The following is a 21912-nucleotide window of genomic DNA, read 5'->3' as shown; positions in this document are numbered from 1 at the left end:
GTCATAGTCTATTTGTATTTGAGGGTCATCACTTAGCATATGAGGAAACTTTCTGAAAAATACAAGGATCAAAAGAATAAAAAGTCTTTCCTCTTCATCTTTTGCTGTCCTACTGCCATTGCCTGTAATTTTTATTGGGGTTTTTGGTGTGTCTCCATTTAATTGGCAAGAATGAGAGGCTTGAAAATTCACTACATAGGATGCTACTCTGAAAAATATGCATCAGGAAAAGGGAAACATGAGTAATTTTGAATAGCTAATTTCTGGCTTAAAAAAAAAACAAACAAACAAACAACCCCCATCTACTCAAAGTCACAAGCAATTTAAATTTAGTTCTCACAGGAAAGGAAGGAAGAAGGAACATTCTTGTTTAAGCATCTGAGCAGGGTCACCAACTACTGCAGAGTTCTGGATCTACAGTGGTACCAATGGGCCCACTTTTACCTGCTGCAAATATCAGGTACCTTCAGAGTTAGCAAAGCCTCAGTTTTTTCAAGGGATTCCAAGAGTATTACAACAGCTGGCTGTTATTTATATCACAGTAACTCTGAAAGTCTCCACTGACTGCTTTCTGTCAAAGGAAAAGAAAAGGCACAGAGATGGAGAGGCAACTTTTGTTTTCTAACCGGCTATCTGACTTCAGAAGCACTAAAAGATAAACCACAGGTTTCTTAACTCCAAATGACCTGTCCATCAGATCACAATGACTTTTCTAAGGAGGAGAGAGATCTCTGCAAGATATTCTTCCCCTGGCAAAGCCTCCACGCAATTCCTTCTGTTTACGAAGAGGCATCTTTCAAGTTCAGTACTGACCTCATGGAACAAGGCCGGAACGGCAGATGCCTTCAGCACTAGAAGACTGTCTCCACTTTTATTTTCTTGTTTCCACTTGCATAATCACACTCTCATCCTGACTGCACTAAGGGAGGAAACAAAATAAAATCTTTTTGCATCTCAGACTGCACTTCCCTAAGGATGGGAACTGCCTCTATGAAAGCCGAACATGTCTGCTTTAATTAGATGGCTATTTAAATTTTTCAGCATGTTTACCTAGACACTTAATCTTTGTACAGCTCAGTTTTCTGGAGCAGAGCGTATAGTAATGTACAAATCTAGGGCTTGCAGAGCATCTTCCCTGACCCCAGGCAGAAATCAGTATATATTACCACCAAGTACTTGGGCTTCTAAAGCATTCATCTGTACTGTATAAAAGCTAAATATCTAATCCAAAAAGTTTTTTAAATTCTCTGAAGATTACTCAGGAATTATATGATTAGGTTTGTTTAAGTATTGGATTCTGATTCAAACATATATGATATTAAAAATACAATGATTACAACCCTGTAAACCCAGAGTCAAGCTATATTGGTTTTTGTATTTAATGATGTTTTTGACATTAACATTAAATAAAACTATTTTGACTTTATTATAGTAGTAAGACACAGTGCTCTGGATATATAGCTGAACTTACCTGCTGTTTGTCACAAGCAAGCAGTGTATTTTATTTCAATATACCAATGAAAATATAACTATCTAATTAATGCTAGTAATGCTGGACACCACAAAACCACAGCTTTTCTTTAAAACATTTGTAACTTAAATCAGTAACTTGAACGTTTCAGCAAAATTTAAAAACCTCATTGAGATTCTTTTCTCTGTATTTCCTCCCTCCTCAGTTTTCTTGTTAAAATAATGCTTTTCATTAGCAGCTACTGTTCAGCATCATTTAGGGCAAAATGGGCTTTTAAGCTAATTTTCTTTTCATACAGCTTGCATTGTTACTAGTAATACCTCTGTAACACTGTAGTAGCTTAAGTGCATGCAAATTCAGAAGCTGTTTAGGTAGCACATAATGAAGATTCAAATTACAAAAGCAGGTTACTGCAGTAATCCAAAAGAAAGCCAAAACCTCCTTGCACCGTAAATACTGAATATTATGGATAAAAACAAACACCAAACATAAGCCTATGCATAAGCATTTCAGCTATAACTGTAATGAAATAAAGGATGTTTTTGTGTTGGGGTGAACATACCCCAAATATACAGATAACTTTCCTTAACGTGTGGTAAGTGGCAAATGATCTTGTTACGTGATGATTCATTGGTAGAAACATTCTCATTTTGTTATTTTAAGGTCAATTTATCTCAGTCCTTAGAATAGTGTCCTTGTTCTTTGAAGACAACTCTTATATAAGAGATTAAATATTTTACCTAATTCTCTGTATTTCAAGCTCATAAAAATATTTGCAAAGTTCTTACAGGCAAAATTGAAAAATAGTGCTGAACTGTTAAAACACCCTTGTATGCAACACAACGACGTATGCATTTTTATTTTAAGACACTTGTATCAAAGTAACTTGGGCTACACATGGAATATTCTGCTTGGGTTATTAATAGCAAACTCTGCTTGCTTAAACACTTTCATTTGTTACAGTTGAAAGATTTGATGGCTATTCCTGCAGAAAGATTTTGGTAGCTTTCACTACCTGATTCCTAATTTAATTTGTACTGGATTGCTAGGGAGAAAAGGAATTTTCTCCAGTTCAAAATCCTTATTTATTTGCTAAAGGCACTTAAGGTTAGAAAATCACATTTTTGTGAAGGTTAATTGGTACTTTATGAAGGAGCAACTTTCACTTAGGCAACAAATGATAAAATATTAGGAATCTTTTAGCTCCCTCTGCTGCCCTAATCCTTCAATAAGCCTTCTTCTAAAGTCTGTCACAAAGGCACCAAGCAACTAGGCAGCCCATTAATATCTTTTTAAAAAACACTTGGTGTATTTAGTATGCCTAGTACTAAGACCAGTATGCATAAAGAAAATCCCATAAAGTACTATGTGACTTACAATTGTCTGCACATTTCATTATTTCCTTTCTTCCTCTGGTATTTGCAGTGAGATAACTATGTAAGTCTTCAAAACTGAATGTCAGTTAAGAAAATTGATAGCTCGTTTTCCAAAGAACTTGACATCTGCAATTCCCACTTACATAAAAAAGAGCTAAGTGTACTCACTGCCTAGAAACATTTATTCTTCCTTCCTTTTATTTACAGATCAACTTACACAGTACGTACCAACTTTATTAAAAATCCTTTTTTAAATTCAGGGAAAACCCAAACACTGTCAAAGTAGGCCATCTCCCTCATTAATATGCAGAAAACTTGTCTTAACTGCCTAATTTCACAACTGCAATGGGTCAAATCACAGTTTACACAAACCAGATAGGCTCCATCAGTGGTCATGAAATAACACTTGGTATTTGTCAATCTGGTACTTTCCACTTGTTAAGAGGTCAAGCTCTCTAGTACACACACGCATAAAAAAGAAAAATCAGGAAAGAGAATGTGTCTTTTTAAACTAAGTCACTTGTATTTCGAGTGTTTTATGTATCAATTTGGAAAGAAGAAAACTGAATTCAATTCATACATGCTTTTTTTTTCCCCCTCTGTGGTCCTCCTGGAACCGTCAATAAACCCCATCAACTATGAACTGAAGATTCATTTTATTAAATCTCATGGTATGTAGCATCACAAGCAGAAACATGAAGATTTAAAACACAGATGTTTTCTAATCAGGAAAGAAAGCCTAGACTACACCCTTGAAAAAAACTATTCCTTTAGCATGTACTTTTACTGTCCTTCAAAGAGCGTAACATTTGGTTATTTGCCAGTAATTGGACTTCCCAAAGAAAGGTTGCCCTTCATAAGAGCAAAAATGAGAGATTTTATCTGAAATCTCAGAAATTCATCCCATTAATATGCACTTTCTTCTCTAATTTATGATCCCGATCAACTCACCCTCTCTTCTTCAGTAATACAGCAGCACTATTAAAATAGCTAAAATACATTTTGAGTTTTCTTCTGGGTACTTTTAAAAAGTTAAGAGGCAACCTGTGTATAAAGAATTACCTCAAAATGTATACCACTGCTGCATAAAAAGGAAAAATATTTTTAATGATAGTTGAGAAGGTCTGGGGTGTGCAAAGCTGCTTTTTTCTTCCTCAAAACCAGAACCAGAAAAACACATAACACCTGTCTGGGGGCATATAGGGTCTTCACAGACAACTTATACTTTCATACAATACAGTCTTTGCTATAAATAACACTTATAAAGTGCTCTGGAAAGAAATTTCTGGTGTCGAGCAATCATCAAACCGGAAAAGTCAGCCTCAAGTTTGCAGCTACATCTCCAGTATTGTGCAGTAGCTGTTTAATCCCTAATACCTGTGTAAACAAGCAAAAAGAAATGTAAGAGGAGACACCCTTCTCCTCCCACTTCCACTGATGTTTCTAACCTCTTCCCTTTAAAGAGTTTCCTAAAGCTTTGAAATCCACTAAAAGCAATGGTTGACTGAGCACTATATATAATACACTGTAATGTATTTAGAGAAAATTCATTATGTTCATCAAGCCTGTTCACAGACAATTTAGACAAAGTAGAATTTTCTTCACACTGCAGCCACTTTCTGTTGCCTTTCTACCTCATCTATTAGCTCCCAGCAAATTCAACAGAGGTCAGACATCCCCAAGGTAACTTCCAAGCAATGGTCAGTAAAACATACACACATTTAATTAAAGACTTCTAGAATATAAGCAAATACACAGCATTGTTTACAGTTTGGTTACAATGTAAAGTACAATAATACCTTAATTAGAGATAACAACTTTTCAAAATGCCAAAAACATTTAGAATTTTTCAAATTACCCACAAAATGAACACATTTTATTTTTGCACTGTGACACTTCCAACTGTTCTGCCAAATGTATACTACTATAATTATGCTTTGCAATCACCAGCATCACTGGAGAGAGGGACAAAGAACAATATAATCAGTAACTAATTAATCTTTCTCATGCCTTGGTACTATTTATCTTCAAGGGAAGAATCCTAAATATTATTTTATAAATGGTGAAGCGAGTTTAATATTAGCATCTCAGAGTGCCTTGAACCTTGTCTTTATGCTTAAGTATTAATTCACAGCTACTGGTGGAAGTTAGAAACCAGAATTTAATATATGGCCTTTTCAAGGGACAGTCTTCAATTTCCACCATCTAAGTAAACTCGTTTATAGAACTACATAAACTGACATGACAAAGCACTTTTTATACCACCCTTTTGAGATGATACACATAAGAACATGACAGACCAGTGAAATGTGCAAGAAAATATAACTGCAAACAGCTTCAGGATTAAAAGCAAATATTCAACTTCATACTTAAGAAATCACTGAAGGGAATCATAGGTACCTCAGAGACAAAATTACTTACTCAGCTACATTAAAAGAGAACTAATTGCTCCCAAAGTAATAGAATCATGGGGCTTTTTTCTTCATTTAGTCTCAACTGAAATTTAGTAGTACTACCACCATACCATCGTTAACTCACAAGGTAATAGTAAATCCAGTGATGCCTGTTCAATTTGTTGCTTAATTTGCATGATTAGTTACTATAAGCAAGTGTGCAAATTACCTAAAGCCACAGGAAAGCAGTTCAACTCAAATAACATTTTGCATGCACAGTTACCTAACTTACAAGAGCATTTGTGGCAACCCATTAACTCCACAGAAAAAGCTGCGTGCAGCCCCGTGCATGTGCTCCCCACGTCAGCATTTCATTCTGAGAATCGTGCCCACATCACTCATTCCTCAGAAACCAAATTTCAGCTCATTATCAGCCCCTCCTCTAACAGTGATACAAACAGTACTGAAACGCTGTTATGTCACCCCCAGAATGACACTGGCATCTCTTTATGGATACAACGATGTATTAATGCCTGCCCATCACAAGTTTTTATGTTAAACAATTTATGAAAAAAATAGATATTTATAGTACTAGTTAGTAAATCACTGTAGTTTGTTTTTTAGTGGAACTTACAATAAAAAGAAAATGCATCTTAAAATAATTATTTTCTGAGGGCAAAGGTAAAGAGAAGAAAGCTATACATAAACTGATATTAAAAAAACCTGACAGAGAAGACAAACCATCTTTAATAGCTACACAGCTCATTGAATTTCCTGAGCTTTGTAAAATAATATGCATATTTCAAAAATATAAAATATTTAGGTTGTGTTATGAAAGGCACATATATCAGAGAGCAACTCTGCATATTTAATTTTTAAACCTGAACAGGACCATACGTAGAAAAAAAGCTTTTTTAAAACAAACCAACCCCCTAGTTTTCATCCCACTTTACTCAGTTGCAGGAATAGTGACTTAAAAACATCAGCCAGACACATCTATAAACCTCAAAGAACTTTTGGAAATTTGAACACACAGAGACTCAAGAGCAGAATAGGGCATGGACATTTTAAAAGAGTCAAACTGGATTCCCTTAACCACAAAACTTCCAGCATTTTTCCACATCCATTGTTTCACCTACTGTTCTCTCGTTCATCTTCTGCCACAGCTTCCCACTCTATTTTTCCAACATAGCTATTTTTCTAGCACATGATAAATGGGATTAGGAAGCAGAGGTGGCTAAAAAAACCCCCAAACTTCTTTCCTACATTATTTTTCAACTGGCTCAGCTCCCTGCACTGCATGGTCTGCACAGACTTTACCAGTAGGATGCAGTGAATTGTGCAGGGCTGGGAAAAACAAGCCAGACAAAAGGCGCTGAAGCCTGGGGGAAGCCACTGCTATTTTAAACAGTCACGGTGGCTACAAGTCTGTCACCTCTGTCCCTGACAACGCTCCTTGCCACATCATCACAGACTATTTCCTCTGACATTGTCCCATTGATCGATACCAAAAGACTAAAAGGAGGCTGAAATTCCATGAAGCGGGTTGATCTGATCTAACTGCCATCAAAAGGGATAAGGTTCTCCATCCTCCTCCCAATTCAGCTGACTAACATAGGCAATAAAAAAAGGGGAAAAAAAAGTTAACATTCTAGGTGTTCTATTGAGGGGTCAGATACAGAGACTCTAGGATGAGGACCTGAGACTGGGAACAAAGAAGAGGACCGTATGCAGCACCAGCATATTCCTAGGTCATTTCCACTGATCTGACTGCAGAGATGTCCAGAAAGAGGGGCAGCCTTCCCAATTTCCTTGTCCTCAGCAGCCCATTCCCCATTTCTCTGAGCAGGGAATAGTCTCCAATGAGCAGGTTCAACTGACCGCTTAGCCAACCAGTCTAGGTAGGACACGAGAACAGTTCGGACCTGGCAATCTGGGGTGGGCTTGGCCAGTAGATGACTAGTAGAGACGAACAGGAAGATTAATCATCTGAACCCAATGTGGAACCACACCTTTTGGTACTTTGATGAAATGCCTCTTTCTCTGGCTACGTCAGGATAAATGGTCCCAGTGCTCCTCATTGATCCTTTACAACTGCCCCCCTCAATGCAACTGCTTTGTCAGCTGAACAGTGACCTGGACTGAGGAATTTACCTAAAGGGACAATATACCAACAAAATAGTTTATTTATAGTATGAGTTATCTTCTCAATCTATCTCATTATATGGTTACACTCATTTTGGCACAAAGAAAGGGGGGAAAAATATGGAGAGAAATCAACTGCCAGGGACTCCCAGGACACAGCTGCTAGAAAAAAAATCTCAAGACCAATGCATGGAGTAACAAATATTTCAACTGCAGTTCACTGCTTTAGTGTTAGACACCATGCAGAGACCATGTCCCAGAAGCCTGTATACTTTCTCTCATTGTATCAAAATGGGTTAGTAAAGAAATTAACTATTCCCTTGCCTTTTAAGGAGAAGCTAACATTTTAATATTAAAAATTCATTTGGCCCCAATCATTTGTGTATATTCTTAAAAATAGTACACCTTATCCCTTGAGCTGCTTTCCCACCAACTCTAAAAGCATATTAATAAAGAATACTGGGAATATACAACTCAGTCATTTGTGACTTAAGGTAAAATGACTATCACGGAGTTGACTGTCTTACTGGTAGCTGGTATAATGCCATGTTTTGCATTTGGGATGAGAATAGTGTTGGTAAAACGCTGATATTTTGGTTGTTGCTAAGCAGTCAAGGCCTTTTCTACGTCTCGTATCGCCCTGCCAGCGAGTAGGCTGGGAATACACAAAAAGTTAGGAGGGGACACAGTGGGGACAGCTGACCCCAACTGACTAAAGGGATATTCCATACCATGTCGCATCATGCTCAGTATACAAAGCTGGGGGGAGGGGGAGGAGGAGGAGGAGGAAGGGAAGGATGTTCAGAGTTACCATGTTTTTTCTTGCCAAGTAACCATTTTGTGTGATGGAGCCTTGTTTTCCTGGGCATGGCTGAACACCTGCCTGCCCATGGGAAGCAGTGAATGAATTCCTTGCTTTGCTTGAGTGTGCAGCTTCTGCTTTACCTATTAAACTGTCCTTATCTTAACCCAGGACTTTTTCCTCACACTTACTCTTCTGATTCTCTCCCTATCCCACCATGAGGGGAGGGGGTGAGCAGCTGCGTGGCACTTCATTGCCATCTCAGGTTAAACCATGACACTGACCCAAATGATTGCACTCCTTTCACTAGAATGCAGGGAATTTTGGTCAACACTCATTAAAGTTTGGGGGTCTTCTGGGATTTTATTTTTGTTTTATTTTCATTTTATTTTCTACTTCCTTCCTAGGATCAGATGCAGGCTGCTAAATCAATCTGTGTGAAGCATGTCTGTAGAAAAAGACTCTAGAGAGTCTTTCTTTTATGTGGTCATCTTATCCTCTTGCAATTGTTATTGCATATAAAACCACAATCTTTCACAATGTTTGGGTAGAATATCATGAAGTACTAAATTGAAAGCAACAACTGTAGAATTGTACAGAGTTCACACACTAGTTGCTGTTTTTTGTCTAGATCTGTTTTCACCCAAAGCCAGCATTTGTGCACAGTTAGTATCATCTCAACAGGAACTGCAACTCAATTAAAAATACACTCAATGACCAAAAGTCCAGTCTCCAGAAATATCAGTAATCCATGAAATTAATCGACACGGTTAACATTAGAAATTGCAATGTCTAACCTTCAAATATGCGATCCAGACGTTGCCGCTTCACTTTGTGTTTGTCCATTAGAGACATAAGAGAGGCAGCTCAAAGAACGTCTCCGCACAGCTTGGTGAAGGTCTTCTCAAGCCAGCCACAAGTCAGAAATGCTTACTGCCTTTTACAAACTTGTTTTCACCTGTGAACAGAAAGATAAACTTCTTAAACTTTAAAATACAGATACCTTTTTCCCCCCCACCTTCTTTCCAGAAAGATGATCTATATGGAATTTAAACAATTAAGACAACACAACGCTCCCAAATCGCATTAGGTAAACTGATATTTCACAACAAACAGCCTTCTAAAGGTGTAGAGACGCAGAGCGCACAGCACAGCTCAAACAAGCCAGTGTAAGATGTGCTCCAAGACATCTGCTGTTTTCTGCCTTTTGGCTCTCAAATACTTTTCCCCCTTTCACTGAAGACACCACCAGCTAAGGAAGGTATCTCGGGCAGTCACAGGTACAGGGTTCCCATAAATTGACAGAAATGCGTCCACCAGGAACGAAGCCAGAAATCCACACTTCTGCATCGCAACGCTCACCGCAAGAGAAAATACTCTTCTTGTTCTTAACTTTCAAGCTTCCAAGATAAAGCAAACCAGAGTTTGATACTTGGAAGCTGAAGGAAACAATTCACGTGGCGTAGGCCCGAGGAAATGCATCACAGTGACAACACGGAACGCCAACATCTATATCAACCAAATGGCATTTAAAGCAGGTTTATGCATGACTGGGCAAGCTCTTTGGCAGCAAATACAACTAAGCACTTCTCAGTCACCGTGTAGCTGGGCAAGACAGTGTAGGGGTATTGCAACAAGCAGCCTGCATTTTAAGCCAAACCACTGAGAAGCAAGAAGGGGGGATGGGGAAGGAGAGAAGAAAAATGCCTCAACAAGAATCTGTAATCACAGCAGTAGATTACAAAATGCACACGAGCAACTGGACAGGGTAAAACTAAGTACACAGATCCTCCAAAAAGCATGATCAGAGCACCACTTTTGTCCTCCTCTAAATATCTCAGTAGACTTTGAGAAACAAACTCGGAGAACATTGTATTACAAGCACAGTGCATGTTAAAGCGAGCCAAATAATTTACTCCCCTGTTATTTCTGATTCCTGCCCAACAGCTTTCAACACCAGTGGATAGCATTAAATGGCCTTACAAGTGACTTCACCTAGAAATCTGCATGTGTTCTTTCCAGAGGCAACACTTTTCTAAACCAAACATAGGCACATTTCATCAACACATTATGAAGATTCATGTGCTCTGAGTGAAGTGAAATGAAGTAAAATATTTTCAATATCAAGAACTGCACATTTGCATTAAAATAGGTATCTTTACCAGCACTACCCTGCTTGGGGCATTTGGACTTACGATAAAGTTTCCTTCTTTGTGTTTGTTTTCATTAAAAAAATGGAGTTAATGTGCAAAAGTCATGACGCTTTTAAACACTTTATTCAGCCTCTTCCTCCTCTTTACTTTCCCTCCACACCTTTTTCTTTTCAGCATTCTTCTGCTGCTTTGCATAATGTCTGATTTGAGCCGAATATAATATCCAGTCATGAGTGGAAGAAGAAAAATTGATGAAGAATGCAGAAGCCCATTTTTTTCTCTTCAAAAAAACAAGAAAGAAAAAGCCATTTCCAATTACATTTCCCAATATTGATTATTCTTACAAAATACAATATTCTTGAATACTGAATGTGGCTCTAAGACTGCACAAGCATTACAGCAAAGCTAACGTGCATTTTAAAACCTTCATAGGTAGCTATATAGCCAACTGCCTTGGCTTAAGCCAAGACCCCAAACTTCTGTAGAGCATCAATTCCAAACTATAATTTATTTGTTTATCACTTCTGTTTTATAATCTACTTCATTCAGTAGTCACATAAAAAAATCCAAAGGGTAAGAAACAGAAACCAGAATATAATGAACATTTTAAATGCTAGTCTTGGTTTAAATTTTTATAGCTTATTTAATTTCCCATCTTGTAGAAACACATATGCCTGCTGGCCTCCTTGTGCCATTTTGTTTATTCATTCAGCAAAAGATTTTTCCACTGTAGTCATTCTACGTACAAAGCTGGATGACAGCTGTAAAAAACCAGACCATCTGTAACTATTGACCTACCACTGAAAGTGTCACCAGATGTTTTCTATCTGTCTACAGTAGCTTCAAAGTGTACCATATAAATCAAGTAGCTTTTCCTTTTAAACAGCATTTTAAAATTCTTTTTATTCACAGCGAGTTTTCATAAGTTTAAAAAAATATTTTTGAGAAAAATATTAAATTAACATGTTAACACAGTTCTAAATTTAACCCTCATACAGTTTTATTATACTTCATGTTCTAACACAAAGAGAAGATGATGATATGGGAAGCATTTCTCAGCAAAACAAAAGCCTTATAATTATGAGAGCATTAGTTACTGCAATTACTGAACCACAACATGAATAATTGTATTTGAGAAATTCACTAAAAATACAAGCACAGTGCCTAATGAATTCAAAATCAGAACACAAAATACCAAGTAGTATTGAAGAGCAGACTTCTGTAGTTCAATATTTTAAGATGGAGAATCCAAGTGATGTAAGAATAGATATTGCTTATCAAGTGTTAGCTAAAAAGACCTCTGAGATACCAACAACATACAGAGCTCCTTCGAGCAGTACAAATTTTAGATTAGAACGTACACTGTTGAAAAGATTATTAGAGTTTTTCCTTTCAGTTATGCACACGATTCCAGTGCTTGAAAATATTTTTAAAGAGAATATGCCTGAGTATTGCAACCTGGAGCATTTAGCTCTTCCTTGAGAAAGGAAGACCTTTACTCTTTTTGAGACTTCAAGATAAAAGGAAAAGGGAATCTCTAACATTTTTATAGGAGAGTGAGCAAATCCTACAGGCTAAAACAGGAGTGGTTAAGTCAGTCAACTTCAATTTCAGTTTTCAAAATAGGTAACACTGATAATGGAGTAAAGGATAAACATAATCATAGAATGGTTTGGGTTGGAAGGGACCTTAAAGATCACGTCATCTCTCCAGAGAAAGAGGATTCAAACAAAATAAACCAAGAAATTAAATTTTTTTAGATAGGAAAACCAGTGAGCTAATTATACACCTACTTGAAGGTTGAGACAAATTCCAAATCACTAGGGAAGAACTCGCAAACCCAAAAGGTTGCAGCGTGCCATGCAGAACCACTTCCTTTGCATCAGTCTAATGAGAGAATTCTGTGTGGACCAGATCATGTTTCTACTGAATTTGAACAGGTGGGGAAAGCCTACCAGAAAAATTGCAAAGTGTATCATACAGAGCCTCTAATTAGTTAGACCACTCACAAAAAGATTCAGAGTATAAACTCTTCTCAGTACAGACTTTTACCTATGAAACTAGGAACAGCAAAATGCTGATTTCTACCTCTGCCTCACTGTTGGCTTCTATTGTGTGAAAGGATTTGTAGGCTGTCCGAAATCAGATGATGATGCATAAGAAATCCAAAACAGAAATGAAATTCACGAACAGACTGATAGATTATTAACACATAAAAGTAAGGTCATGAAGTTTCATTTTACCCTGAGGAATGTCAATCTTCATTTAACTTAACCATTCTAATATAAGTTCTTTAGTCTGAAACTACAATTGAGTTACTGAAATATTTTTTCTTTCCACTGTCAACATTAAAAAGGTAAAAAATAAGTATATTGTAAGAAAAATTGGAAGTTTACATTCCATTGCCATCAGTTTTTGATGACTTAAACATATTTCTTTCCATCCCACCCAAATTGACCAGATCTCTATTTTCCATGACAACTCACAAGCCTCAAAATGTCCATTCTGCAGAGCTCTGGAAGAATAAGTAAAGATAATGAATATGTTGTTCTTCTTGTTATAAATATTTTCATTATCCTAAATAATTATGCATTTTGCAGAAACTGTTCATTTCAGATATTAAACAGGTTTGTTTCGGGTAAATAGATCCTCTAGTCCAACCATCTTGCCATGGACAGAGACATCTTTCACTAGACCAGGTAGCTCAAAGCCCCATCCAACCTGACTTTGAACACTTCCAGTGACAGGGTATCCACAATTTATCCAGGCAACTGTTCCAGTTTCTCATCACCCTTATCATAGAAAAATTTCCTCCTTATATCCAAGTCAACCATACCTAAGATTTCATGGCAAAACAACAACAGTCATCGAGTTGGACAGGCTGCCCTGGCAAGATGGGGCCACTCACCAAGCAGAAGGATGCTTTCTGCAATTATTATTGTTGCAACTGTAGGATCAACCAGTGCAAATACCTTACCCCACATTTGTTCACCTGAACAGGTGAGAAACAAAACAGGTTTGTGGGTTTTTTTCCTGTTTCTCTTCCCCTCACCTATTGATGTTTGAATACCTCTTCAGTAAAGCTGATGATGTATGAGAGAAGTGTTCTACTTGAAAAAGCTCTAAAATTTGTAGTTGAACATTTTATGGTGTCAGTAGCAGCAGTAATACTTCTGTATAAAAAAAAAAAAAAAAAGGATCAGAGGAATAGTGGTTCATAATAGAAGTTACGTGATACTTATGTCTCACTGAAGTTACACAGTATACTACACCTAAACATAGAATATAACTTAATGATTAACATAAGAACTCAATATTTTTTTCTTTCTAAAGTTCAAAAGTATTATTCAACAGTATTTATCACTATGAGTTTGAAAAATGCCCAACTAAAAACATAGAGGAACTTCTAATAGGAGGATGAGAAAAAGAAGACAACGACTTCTGTTTGGATGTTTCTTCAAAATGCAGTAAGACAACTACAACAACACTGCAACATCCTCTTCTGAAGCTCTGCAGGACAGCATTTGTAATTACTGTTTATTTCATGCTGTTATCCTTTTCTGCAGATACTGTGTTCTATACTAAGAACTTCTGCAGTATAAAACCATCACATCACTTTAACCATACTCAAAACTACTGTTACAAAGATCTAAACTACATTTAAAAATAACTGTAGCCCAAAGAGCAGAACAAAAAAGGATTAATTGTCAGAAGAAAAAGCATTAGGTCAGATCTTCTGTGCAAAAATGCAAGTGATTCCACCTTGTCTTACAAAAATTAATATTGAATTAAGAATAAAATATATAATTATATTTGCCTGTCAGACAATTTATCTTTCAATTAAGTGTAGTTAAGCCACTTTGCCTTACCATTAGATGTCAGTACAGTCAAAGAGAAACTGTACAGGCAGCTTCAAGATCAATAAATTAATCACAAAAGTGAAATGATTACTGAATTAGCCACCAAAAAGAATGTTAGATACTCTACAGGAAAGGACTAAAACTCCAAACATTATAACAGCATTACCTAAATCTAAGATGCATCTATCTCAAAAAAAGATGGAGAACTAGAAAAAGTGCCAGGAAGCGCGGTGCAAGGCATGGAATAACTTGCTGAAAAAGAAGAAAAAGAAATGTACTGGAGTTCCCCAGCCTGAAGTCAACAAGACTGTGGGAAATACAACAAATGCATATAAAATACACACCATGACCCAATTCAATATCTAGGGAGCACGTGGTGAAATAGTAAGGCAGTATATTAAAAACAATGGGAAGCTTTGTCAAGGAGTATGTAATTAAATTGTAAAATCAGGTGTCAGAAGTATCATGGATGACAAAACATTAGGTAGTTCTTAAAAGGAATTAGACAAATTTATGGAAAACCCATCAGCAACCACTGATAATGGCCACAATGCAAACCCAGGTCAGAAGAACGTAAGCAGGTAAATTCCAAATTTGTTCTCATACATAGCAATCACTGTTACGCTGACAAAATCTCCATTTAGCTCAGCATCCTACAGTTGCCATGAAATCAGATGCTTCATGAAGAGCAAGAGCAGAACACACACGATACTTTCCTTAAGCATCCATTAGTGACCACCCTTGAAGACAAGACAGAGGATACAAGGATCTGCTGTCCCTTCTGACACAGGGGCACAACTCACATTTTTAGGAAATGGAGAGATATACTACAAAAATGGACTGATGCAGCCATGCAGAAAGAGAGGTCCACAGTTCACAAGGATGCACAAAAACCACCTTAAGACAAAATAAAACTGAAACGATGCCTCAAAGATACTGACGGAATCAAACTAACAGTCTCTCCAATGCAGATCCTAAGAGACATCTAGAAAATCTAAAAAACTGCTAGTGCTGTAGACTCCACCATAGTACATGGTAAGCTCTTCCACAAGTGTCCTTTATGACTGGCTGGTTTTGCTTAATTGTCAGTTTGGCTTAAAACTTCAAGTCATCAGATTTTCTTAAAGCTTTGCTTGGCAGATGCAAGATGGCCCTGATGTTCTTTGCACAGATAACTCTTAGGTATCACTAAGCCATCCCTAGATCTACTTGCAGAAGAGACCAAGCTCCTTGATAATTTCCTAGAAAGTCATGTTTCTGATCTGAAATTGCACCAGACCTTTGCATCCTTAAATTCAACAGCAGGTTGCTAAATTATCGTTTTGTGAGTGCTAGAACAAGACAAAGCCTTGCAGGAGCAGTTACATCAACATCCAATGTAGAAGAACCTTTACTGCTCTCCTTCAGAGTCCTCAGACACATTCCAGGACCGCAACTACGATGACAGGACTTTACACTTGGTTCAGAAGATCATGCATCACCAGTGCAAACAAGGCTACTTTTTTTTAGGATGGGGTTCTCTGTCCTGTGAGCAGAGCTGACAGTCTCCCATTCTGTATTTATGACTTAAAATTTGAACACAATTTGATGGAGTACAGATTATGAAAGCAAACTTGATGGCTCTGCAGCACTTCCATCTTTTTTTTTTATTGCATCAGCAGTTTTAACTATATTTATCAGTAAAGCTTGTTTCCTGTTGATAAAACTGTTCAAAATAAGGATGAGAATGCCCCTTGTCAGCATGCCATTAAAAACAAAGCTTATGAGGCTTTCACCTATTGCACACTATATTTTATGTTTTAATCAAATTACTTCAGTTCCAAAATGCAGTGTAATAATTTGATAATCTTAAACCTTTATTTTTATGGCACAAGATTATAAAATGGCCTTTTTGACAGGGAATATGGTGAACCCAGTAGAAGAGGTTGTGGTAGTAATTCTGTCATTATAAGCTTTTTATGAGATATTTATCTTCACCATAAGGCTTTTTTCCCCGAAGCTTTTTTTTTCCTCTTAGTAGCATTCTCTCTCAATTATACATCTGTCCACAAGCCAAAAATTACTCACTACTGAAAGTGTATTAATGCAGATGTGTTTGACTACAGACAGACGGGAAGCATTTCTGCTAACTCAGATTTCCAGGTCATGAATAAAACTTAATTCAGAAGCTCAAACTACCATTAGAAAATTACTAAAGACTACCTACACAAGACACCTACATTTTAGGTAAAATTAAAAAGGCGTCCTTAGTTTCAGGAAACACTCACTCCTTGGAACTTGGATATCACAGATATGCTTCTCATCAAACAGGATTTCTGAAAACTTCATTTCGGGTATTCAGCACAAGCTTCTTCATAAAGACTGGCGTTGTAACAAGTCTCAATCTTACTTATGAAAAGATTTAAAGGAAATTAAGAGACTGGTGTGGACTTTCTCAGATTACAAATCTGATTCACTCATATGCTGAATTCCTGGCTCTGCCTCTTACTCTCAGACCTGAGATATACAACCTGATGGGTGCCTTCTTCATTTCATCCACCACTGGTTTGGCTTGTAAAGCAACACATATCCCAGCACACAGAAATATGGTGATACCTACTGTTTTACAAAGTACGTTAAAACTCCCAAGTGAAAACCATTTTAAAAAGTCAAATAAGTCTGTTGTTAGATCAGTGTTAAAGTAATCACTTCTGTATTTTTTGAAATCTGAAATGAAAGAAAATTACATTGAAAGAAGATCAATCTCCACTCATTTTTTACTGAACAGGCTGAAGAGCTGAAAACCTCCCTCCCTTTTGGAGTTGGATGCAAGAGACAGACATGAACTGTGTAAATGAACGAATAAAGTCTTAGGGATTTTGAAAGCCAACAGCAGTGAAACTGAACTGCCTCTACAGAAAATAATTCAAAACACAAGATTTTCATTATTTGAAAAAGAAACTCAAAATTAAATAATATGCATTTAATATTTTAATGCACCTGACAAAGCATAACAGGATGCAAAGAATTAGTCATCTCTCACAACAATAAAAAGGCTAATGCCTCAGTTAATGAATTCTCTAGAAAAGGAAACAATTACTGGTGCATTTCATGAATCTCCATTACTAGAAAGGATTCAAACCAGCAGGGAGAAAAGATTACTTTTAAGCTTTTATTGATTTATTGCCTTTTTTTTCCCTCCAAGAAAGACACAAACTCACATCAAAGTGCCAAGCACAAGTACTGCATGTGTATTCCACATGTGAAACTGGTCCCTCTGCCACAGATCCCCTACTATTAGCAGTAGCCCATGCATGTCCCAAAAAAAGTGCTTTACAGATTAAAACTACTGATTAAAATAACATATGCTTGTTCAGTGGAAAAGCAAGACTGGGGGGAAAAAAGAAACAAGCTATATTCTGAAAGTGGGTAAGAAATCAAGCCTAAAGAGATTTAGGTTCAAAAGTTAGAAAAGGTTAATGATGTTTAGAGAAAGAACTGTGGGACCCATGTAGGGGTTTTTCTGCCCTTAAAAGCCTGGTATGTTGTATATGTGCACACGTGCTGCTGTAAGAAAGCATGTTAAGTACTGGGAAAACATTTTTTGAGATTGAACATTTCACACTTGAGCAGCAAACTGTTAGGGTAATATTTAAATATTACAGTTGCACCTCATTTCTTCAAAACTGCTTTTATAGCTAATAAGTATTTTAGTGAAAGAACCTTATTCATGTCAGGCATATACAGTTCTTGGCCACGTGTTTAGTTTGCCCGTATTACTGCCCTGTGGCAGCAACATATCATCAGTGGTATCCATGTCACAATGACAGGCTTCTTTTTATACTGTTTACAAACCTTAGCAGATAAACTTTTTTCATACAAAAACCTAACATCTCGTATTTTCAAAATGTGCAGTTCTACAGCACTATATTGAATACACCTGACATCCTTCATGCAAGGCATTTTTAAGAGAGGGAAGATTAAATTCATCTTGTAATACTTTGTTAATTAGAACACACATTATAGACTTAAAGAATGGACGTTCAACTGTTTAACTGCAGATATAATTTTTCCCCCATTACTAGAAGAAGAAAGAAAAATAATAAAAAAAAAAAGATATGATTAAGACTTCCAGAGACTGTGTTTCCAAGTTATGCTCTGGTTGAAAAAAGAAAATACCAAAGATAAAACTCTGCTACTCAATCCTACTCAAGATTATGGCAACTCATTACAGACAGAATAACAGGTACCTGGTCTGAGTGAACCACCTTACTTATTAACTTATTAACCAAACTACTTATTTTAGTAGCACATAAGTTTCAAATTTATTTTTAAAGAATTGTACATAGCCATACATAAATTACGTATGTGGGTTTTTTAGTAAAATGCAGTCCAAATGCCAGGCCACTGCCTTCTCCCAGTTTAATAAGAGAAGACAATTGCCACCACCTAAAAATAGTAAAATGGTAAATATCACATGGATTTACTCCGCATTTCACAGGAATCAACTTTTATAAGATTCTGAATTGTACAAGTTATACATAAGAATTAATAAGATTCAGCAATAGCTTTTCTACATTTCTCTGACAATTCTAATAGAAGTAGAATTACACACCTGGTACATAAATCTCTTAGAAGTCTGTGGGGTGAGAAAAGCTAAACTTTTCTTAACAAGCAAGTACAGCTACATTAAAAATAACTTATTTTTTTCAAGTATAACACTAGATATTGCCAAAATATTTTCCTTCCTTTCGAAGCAATAAAAAAACTTGGTGATATACAAGACAAGAGACAAAACAAGTGACAAGTTCAATTTACTTTAAAAGTATTACCCTTTGTGTTTTAAATTAAGCCACCTTTGTCAAACTCTGCACCTTTACGTACAGGCCTATAAACCATGGAATGGTTTGGGTTGCAAGGGACCTTTAAAGATCACCTGCTTCCAATATCACTGCCATGGGCAAGGACATCTTTTATTAGATCAGGTTCCAGAAAGCCCTATCCAGCCTGTCCTTGAATACTTCCAACAATGGGGAAGCCATGGATGCACATCCATAGCACAATGTCACATTTTACAGACCAAAACCAGTTTGCAAGTGCTGTAAATTTTAGCTATAAAAAAAGAAGCTACTAGAATACCTTCTTGGCAAAACAAAATACTACTGAACTGTACAGGAATACTTTAAAGCATAATTACCAGATTATTTCCCACTGCAGCTCCTTCACCACTGGGCTCCTGGAAACAGCTATCTAGCCTCGAAGGCATCACTGACCGTCTTCTCGCAATCAGAACTTTCATACGACTAGAGAAATTGTTTAATTGGTAATTCTTTTCCCCACATTTTAGTGTCAATCTACATCTCTGGACATGACATTTCATTAAGAAATTTCCAGCCAACTACTCTCCCATCTCAATCACAGTAACACAAAGCATTTTCACACCTTGCTAAATTCTATAAGCAATCTCCATCGCAATTACAGGAATTGCTTATGTAGAAGATTAATGCTAGTGGCCAGGATATAGCACCCTTTAATGCAATTAAGTGTGGGGAAACAAAGAATTAAAAGTACAATTAGATAGTCTCATGCATCTGAGACTGACTGACAATTGTGTGCGATATAATATATTGTAACTAACACTGGCACACACTACTCATTTTCCAAACTGATTATGTTTCACCTATATTCAGCATTAAGCTCATCTGCTCTTTATTTTATTCACTAGTAGGAAGACAGAAGAGAACTAGAGTCACTACAGGCTAGTGTAGTGTATGGAGTTCTGCAAAATTTGCTTTTTGGAGAGATATGAGGATTGTAGTTTTTAAATTGGATTTTCCCTTCTTCTGTCCTCACACAGTGGTGAGATGCAGCATCTCTCAAGAAAAAGGAGCTTAAAAATTTGGGAATTATGTTCTTTATCTCTACATTCAAAAGTTCCAGTCACAACCTCTCAAATGTCACAAAGCAGCAGTGTGGTTTTCAAGATGCACCTCAATGCAAAACTACTTTATCTTTACTGTATAATGATTTTGAAATTTGCAGAAGCAGACAAACAGGCAATCATGTTTTCACACACTGAAATCATTAGGTAGGTGTTAGAAATTTTAGAAAGCTGCTTCATGCTCGTGTCAGGATGCAAGATCCCTAAATTACATATACCAAAAATCTGGCACAGTAAGTCAGTCCAAATGCAAGAAGATATTTTGGTTTTATTCCAAAAAGGTTTTAGTGCAACTACATTCATCATACTATCTCAGTATTTGTCTGTAACATAACTGATGTAACTATAAGTTTTCACAGCTTATTCTCTCTCATAGATGGGGAGAAAGCTGTATGTGCAGTCTGCTATTTTCAGTTTCCTTATTTGAACATAAACACTGTTTTGTATCTTGTTACAGCAGAAAAATCAAGCAAGAAGTGCACTTGGCAGCTGGTCTGGAAAGTGATAAGACCATATTAGTCCTTAATGGAAATTCATTTCAATCCTACACTACACTAGGAAATAAAATTTCCAGCCCATATTAACTTGAAGGTTAGCTCTTCTTGATTAATTATAACGCTCCTGTTATTGAAGAGGGCAGTTTTTATCTAAAAGTTTTAAACTACCTTGAGTTAGTAACATTTTACATCTTGAAAATAAGGCCAAAACCCTGAATCTACTGTTCTCTCACAAACTAAGCAGAGACTTTTAGAAAAGATGTACTGAAAATGTACTTGCATTTCTCAAGAAACGTGTTCCTTAATTCTGGACAAAAGCCAAGGATGTGAGAGAAGAGAAGTAGCATTGCATATTATATCCAGTATCCAAGATGCTCGTCCACATCCTCAAACCTTTTAACCCGTTATCAGGCAGATGACTATAACTGAAGTAAGAATTATTCCTCGTAGGAGAGCTGTGGTGGAGGCATACTGTGTCACTATAAACTGAATATGCTTCTACAAGAAACTCTTGAACCATTTTAGTGTATTGATCTCCTGTCAGAGAGAAGCATGACATTTCTTGCCAACGAGAATGCCACACTGTCACCAAGAACAAGAGGAGACATCCACTCACCACCCGTCAAGCAGGTCCCTCAGAAGTAACCTATGCTGCTGTCAAAGGCATGTTCTGCCATAATGCTGACTTTTAAAAAGGTCTAGACCAAAATTAACATAAATTAGATGAACTTCCCATTGATTTCTGGTGTACTATGAGCTACTCCGGTAATGTCAAATGAATGACAGTTGGTTGGAATCAGAGTACCTGGAGAAAAAAAGATAAGAGTTTTACAGTATTGCATTCAGGATGAAAGCCACAGATTTATCCTGTGAAATACTCACTGCACTACTTCTGATTATCAGTAGTCCAAGTTGTTCATAACTCTTCTGCAGGCTAACTACTCCAACCATACTACTCATAAAGGGTATTTGTCAGAAGATCTGTAGGGCACATTGTGCAAAAAACTGCTCTTGGAATCTGCTTTCATAGCTAGGAAACCCAAGTATTTCACGTTTTCCTTATTTGTGGAGATACACAATACTTGCTGTCCTCTCTTCTCACTACAACTTCCTCACCTCCTCCTCAAGACAACTCCTGAGCTCTCTGCAGGCCACTGCTTACTCCTCCTTGCTCCTTCATGGTTTTTAGCTACACTACTGGGAAAACAAAGCTTCTAAACCCAGAAGACTGCCTGGACTGTCAACTCAGTTCTCTGGATTAAGAGGTAAGAACCAAGTCAAACTCTGGTTCTCTT

The 21912-nt window shown here is 36.9% G+C and overlaps 1 protein-coding gene across 2 annotated transcripts in view; it reads right to left on the bottom strand.

Annotated features, from left to right (window-relative positions):
- Positions 1-21912, bottom strand: part of CTBP1 (C-terminal binding protein 1) — a 245915-nt gene that overhangs the window by 181122 nt on the left and 42881 nt on the right. For both annotated transcript variants that reach the window (XM_014966814.1, XM_014966813.1), the window contains exon 2: positions 8985-9145. In XM_014966814.1, coding sequence (XP_014822300.1) covers positions 8985-9042 — 58 coding nt within the window. In that variant the 5' untranslated portion in view covers positions 9043-9145. The remainder of the gene's footprint in view (positions 1-8984; positions 9146-21912) is intronic.

This window comes from Calidris pugnax, unplaced genomic scaffold (genome assembly GCF_001431845.1).
Source record: "Calidris pugnax isolate Ruff unplaced genomic scaffold, ASM143184v1 scaffold14, whole genome shotgun sequence".
NCBI lineage: Eukaryota > Metazoa > Chordata > Aves > Charadriiformes > Scolopacidae > Calidris > Calidris pugnax.
The sequence above is the reverse complement of the archived record's forward strand: the minus strand, read 5'-3'. Positions and strand labels throughout refer to the sequence as shown.